At 47.5% G+C, this 6,000-nt stretch overlaps 1 protein-coding gene across 1 annotated transcript in view; it reads right to left on the reverse strand.

Moving 5' to 3' along the window:
- MMS22L (MMS22 like, DNA repair protein) overlaps nt 1–2,775 on the reverse strand; it is a gene marked incomplete at its 5' end in the record, with an annotated part of 96,329 nt that extends 93,554 nt beyond the window's left edge. The window contains one exon of the mRNA XM_081997733.1: nt 2,597–2,775. Coding sequence (XP_081853859.1) covers nt 2,597–2,775 — 179 coding nt within the window. The remainder of the gene's footprint in view (nt 1–2,596) is intronic.
- Nucleotides 2,776–6,000: the final 3,225 nt, after the last annotated feature.

Below are 6,000 nucleotides of genomic sequence, written 5' to 3' on the forward strand. Positions count from 1 at the left end.
TTCCTCACACCCTTCCCCTGCTCCAGCGTGGGGTCCCTCCACAGGAAACAGTCCTCCACAAAATTCTCCAACGTGAGTCCTTCCCACAGGCTGCAGTTCTTCACAAACTGCTCCAGCCTGGGTCCCTTCCACGGGGTGCAGTCCTTCAGAAACAGATTGCTCCAGCATGTGTCCCCCGCAGGGTCACAGGTCCTGCCAGCAAACCTGCTCCAGCGTGGGCTCCTCTGTCCACGGGGTCACAGGTCCTGCCAGGAGCCTGCTCTAGCGCGGGCTTCCCAGGGAGTCACAGCCTCCTTCAGGCATCCCCCTGCTCCGGCATGGGGTCCTCCCAGGGCTGCAGGTGGATAGTCTGCCTCACCATGGTCTTCACAACAGGCTGCAGGGGAACCTCTGCTCCAGTGCCTGGAGCACCTCCTCCCCCTCCTTCTTCACTGATCTTGGGGTCTGCAGAGCTGTTCCTCTCATATATTCTCACTCCTCTCTCCAGCTGCAGTTGCTGTTGCGCAGTAACTTTTCCTCCTTCTCAAATATGTTACCCCAGAGGCGCTACCACCATCGCTGATGGGCTCAGCCTTGGACAGTGGTGGGTCTGTCCTGGAGCCAGCTGGTGCTGGCTGTATCAGACACAGTGAAAGCTTCTAGCCGCTTCTCACAGAAGCCACCCCTGTAGCTCCCCACTATCAAAACCTTGCCATGCAAACTCAATACAGCACTACATGCCTAATAACTAATGCTAGAACATACATTTGCTCCTTTATATACATTTAATAACATTTATATAGAACACATTCATAAAAGAACATTAATAAAAGCACACTTTTAGGTAGGTGAACTGATGAGGGCCACAGAATGTGACTTCATTATTATAACAAACTAACACAAGGCTATGACTACCCTTTGCCCTGGCTAAAGAAAAAAATAAATAAAATCGTAATTACCATATTACTCAAGGTGGAGAAAATCAGACATCTGTATAGATTGTTAAAACATTACTGATTATGCAAATATAAAATATTTCACTAATGTGCTTTCAAAAAAAAAAATCACAGCAAGCTGTATAATAACAACAACAAAGTCGTCAAAGCAAATTATTTCAGAGGTTTCCCACGGACTTTCATAAAATACTTCAGTGCAGATGAAGCTGAATTCACCAAAATGCAAGAAATATTTCTATTTTTAAAACTAAAAAAAGGTACTGGGCAAGCACTTGGTTTCCACTATATTACACACCAAATTCATATCCTTCTTGAACTATGCACTATTACCAATTCAGTTCTCAGACGCAAAAAGAGCACCTGCTGAATAATCAGCTCAACCTCCCACAACACCTTTAGTTCATTTGGTAACTACCTAAACATTCCTCTGTTTTGAAGCCTTTAGCAATTCAATCCAGTTACTCCTGTTCCCAGATAATGAATGACAGAGCAGTCCCTCACATGCAGGCTTTTCCAAGAATTTACAATCCAAATAGACAAGGTGAATAAATGACAGGAGAACAGTGTTTTCATGACTGCAGTGATCTCGGAAACCTGTCTACATACAAGCTCCTGAGTAAGTTTTCACATGAAATTGTTTCTGTCATGGAATGCTTTTTTGTCAGTGTAGAGTCCACTACTGATACGCTCATGCAGACGCAGGCTCTCTTAATCCTCTACCTAACATCAGTCTGAATGAATGTGCTCTGATCCAACAAAATAAAATATGATAAATAAAGTAGGAAACTGGGGAAGTGCAGTGAACCCCCTTTAAGGCTTTACAGAAAAGGCTGTTGAAATGAAGATTAAAAACCCCCAAAGTAAAAACAAAAATATGAGGCTTGGCTGGAGAAACCCACAGTAAGTATTCAAGTTCGAAGGAAGGGAGGGAGGGAGAGAGGAGGGGACAGGAAAGAGGCAGGGGGAGAGAGGGGGAAAGAGAGAGAGAAAGTACAAAGAAAGATTATGCTTTTGTAGGAGAAACAAGACAACCCCTGCAGGATCAGCAAATGGCACAGAAAAAGTTGGATCACAGACACTAAAGAAGATATTAACTAAACCAAAGTAACATTTTAGAACCTCACAGAAAATACTTACTTGTTATGTATGTGACTTCCAAACCTTAAATCTAGAACGCATGCTAAAGTATAGCTTTGAGAAAGACAGTCTTAAAGCTAGGAGGGACAGTCCCAGTGATCTGGGGAAGCTAGGCAGAGCAGGTTTGGTTTTCTATCATGTGGAAAAGAGAGAAAGGGCTAGCATTGAATAAAGTATATGACTGGACGAAGCAGTGCTGCAGCCACCTCAGAAATTTAAGGGGGTCTCAGATGCCATTGCCCAACAGGCTGTTTTTTAAGTGTCCTAACAGACCTGTAACAGGTCCTTTACAATACCTTAAAGTAAGTTCACAAAGCTAGGAACTGGACCTAGAACACTGTTCAAAGCGGTGTACCAACACAATTGCCCTTGCCATTTTGATATACCACCAAGTTGATCTCAAGATCATAACAGCTGAAGAACAAATTGATTTGAAAACCCTGTCAGCATTTAGAGGCACCAAAGACCAGTGGAAAGAACATCTTATAAGGGTAATATATTTGTAACTCCAAAAAACCCCATACCTCTTGAGAGACCCTCTTGCTAAGTAAGACTCTGAAGAGAAGCTCGTCCCTCCATTTTGGTTGTCAAAAGCACAGGAAAAACAAGGCGGCTTTGAGTTCTCATTCTCCACTTCCATTGCCATCTCCAAGCTTTCAGTGAGAAATGAGGGTGTGGAGGAAGCCACAAAGTCATCATCCATTGTTTCCACCTGATCCAGAAAATAGATAGATAAATTAAAAAACACTCATAGTGCTTTTTCAAAAAAATTTCTCATTGTTACAACTCCCCATAATCCTTCAGCTCAAGTGAGGACAGAGATCTGACTAACTGTAACAGCAAACTAACAGAGAGAATCATAGAATAACAGGTTTTAAAGGACCTCAAGGATGACCTGGACCAACATTTATTGGTAAAAGCAGAGTCTAGACAAGATGGCCCAGATGAATCTTAAGTGTCCAATGTTTAGGAACCCACCACTTCCCTGGGGAGATTATTCCAATGGCTGATTGTTCTCATTGTGAAAAATTTTCCTCGTGTCCAATCGGAATCTCCCCAGGAGTAACTTGTACCCATTTACCCCTCATCTTTTCCATGTGAGTCCTTGTAGAAAAGGAGTCTCCATCATCTTTGTAGACACCTTTTAAATACTGTAATGTAGTGACAAGGTCTCCCCTAAGCCTTCTTCTCTCAAGGTTGAACAAACTCAGTTCTCTCAGCCTTTCCTCATGTGGCAGATTTCCCAGTCCTTTGATCATCTTTGTGACCCTTCTCTGGACCCTCTCCAGCCTGTCCACAACTTTTTTGCATAGCGGGGACCAAAACTGTAGTATTCCAGGTGTGGCCTGACAAGTGCTGAGTAAAGTGGGGTAAGGAATTCTTTATCTCTGCTGGTGATGCCCTTGTTGATGCAACCCAGCATCCTGTTGCCCTTCTTTGCCGCAGCAGCAGCGTACTGTTGGCTCATATTCAGCTTGTTGTCCACCAGGATACCCAGGTCCCTTTCCACAGAGCTGCTCCCCACCCAGGTAGATCCCAGCCTGTGCTGCACTCCTGGATTATGTTTTCCCAAGTGCAAGACCTTACACTTGTCCTTGCTGAACTTCGTAAGGTTCTTGTTAGCCCACTCTTCCAGCCTATCCAGGTCTTCCTGCAGGGTGGCTCTCCCTTCCAAAGTGTCCACTTCTCCACTCAGTTTGGTATCATCGGCAAACTTCATCAGGGTACACTTGATACCATCATCCAGCTCACTTACGAAGATATTAAACAGCGTTGGGCCCAATATGGATCCCTGGGGGTCCCCACTTGTGACAGGTTGCCAATTTGAACAGGAGCTATTTACCACTACCCTCTGGGTGCAGCCTGTCAGATAGTTCCCCACCCACTGCACAGACCACTTGTCTAGACCATAATGCATCAATTTCTCTACAAGGAGGCTGTGAGAAACCGTATTGAAAGCCTTGGAGAAATCCAGGTAGGCAACGTCCACTGCTCGCCCCACATCAACCAAGCAGGTTACTTTGTCATAGAAGATGATCAGATTTGTCAAGCACGATATGCCCAGAGAGATACCATCAAGAAAGGCAATCATGGTCTCATGCCCTGCCACATAATTCTGTTGCGTTGTGCAACTTCATCTTCTTCCATCACGGCCTGTTCAAGGAGTCACATCAGTGAAAAGCTAACCCTACAAAAAACAAAATAGGTTCATATTCTTCCAGTTTAGCTCTCTAAATTGATTAGTCATGAGATTAGACTAGCACTAGGGTAAAATAAGAGGCAGGAATACATTACAAGTCATGGGTGAGCTACTTTCACCAACACTTCATTTCATGACCAGATTAGCTATGCTATGAAAATATATCATGCATTACAGGCTCCCAGTTGTCCTTGACTTTAAGGTAATATTACAGCACAAGTTCCTTCTAAGAAGCAGTAAATATACCCCACATGTTTTAAAGCTCAGATGATGATTCCAACAGTTCAAGTTGGAAGTTCTGACTTCCCATGAATGTGAAAAAAAAGAGAAACAAAAGCAAAAGGAGAAGGAAGACTGTGTCCAAAAGCAGCTCAGGGTATACTTAACACTAGCGAATTAATATTTTATACAACATACTGAAAGAGTAGAACTAGGCAACAGGTGCCACAAAGTTCTACAATAATATGCAAACAATACAATTAAAACTATTAACTCTAAATTAAAATTTCAATTTCATTGCTGGCAGGTTTTAATGCTATTCTTGCAGAAACCAGTTTAGGCCGTGGCTAGACGTTGGTAATAGAGAGGCTTGACTGAAAAATGAACTCAAGGAAAAAAAGAAAAGTTTCTGTCCAACTTTCACCCATTCATTCACAATCCTGCGGTGCAGTCAGCTGAGCAGCAAGCAGTGGCAACTCTTAAGTGAAAGGATAGCTTCAGCGCTTGAGTTTACAGCAGGATCCTATGCATTGTTGGGTTAGCACAGAAATAAGCAGCTAAAGGGAATGCCTTATATCAGAAGAAGAGTTTCTAAGGAAGCTCGGTTTAATTTAGGGTATCAAAATCTCCCCACACGATAGAAAACACTGGGAAAAAAGTACAAAAAGGGCAGCTCTTCGCGGTCGCGGCTGACCTCAGTTCAGTACATGTCTATCATGCCGCTGACCCAGCAGAACCAATTACTGACCTTAAGCCCGGCGGCCTTGGCCAGCCACGCCGAAGAGCCACTTCCCGGGCGGCTGCAATCCGCGGGCAGGAAGCTGCAAACGGGTGACACGGCCACCGGGAGCAGCACCTCAGGCGCCCGCCACGACCCTCACCCCTAACGCCTGCGGCCCAGCGCCGTTCCCCTCTCCCCGGAGGCGCTTCCCCGCTGCGTCGCGCCGGGCCGGGCCAGGCCAGGCCAAGCCAGGCCTAGGCCAGGCCGGTGGATGCGTCTGGTCCCGTTAAACCGCGGAGAGGCAGCACAGGGACGAGATGTGCAGGCGGGGCCGCGGGTAGGAAGAGCGCCGGGGTACCTGCGCGCTAGCGGAGGCGCCACTTCCCTTCCGTGCCCGGACACTTTTCCGTACGTCCCGCGCGCCACCGTCACCCCAGAACTGCGCAGGCGCCGCGGTACCGATTGGCGGCCGGTCGCTCCTCCTTCCCCCACCGCCCAGCGCTCCTCCGCCGCGGGAGGGGTGCGTTGCCCGCCTGCCCCCTTCCGCGCCGCCGCTCGCCCCGCCCGCCCGCCTGCCTCAGGGTGAAGTGCAGCGCGCGCCCCCAACCGCCGCTGCCGGGCGGTTACCGGCCGCGTCCTCACAGTGCGCGGTCCCCGCTCCCCGGCCCCGACTGCCCGCCGGGTCTCTGCCCGCCGCCTGCGGGGCCGCTCCCGTCACGCGCTGTCCCCGGCAGGGCTCGCCTGCCCGCAGGCCCCGCTGTGCTTCCCTCGGCGTGAACTGTTGCCTG

The sequence above is a fragment of the Phaethon aethereus genome (genome assembly GCF_964289735.1).
Source record: "Phaethon aethereus genome assembly, chromosome: 3".
Taxonomy (NCBI): Eukaryota; Metazoa; Chordata; class Aves; order Phaethontiformes; family Phaethontidae; genus Phaethon; species Phaethon aethereus.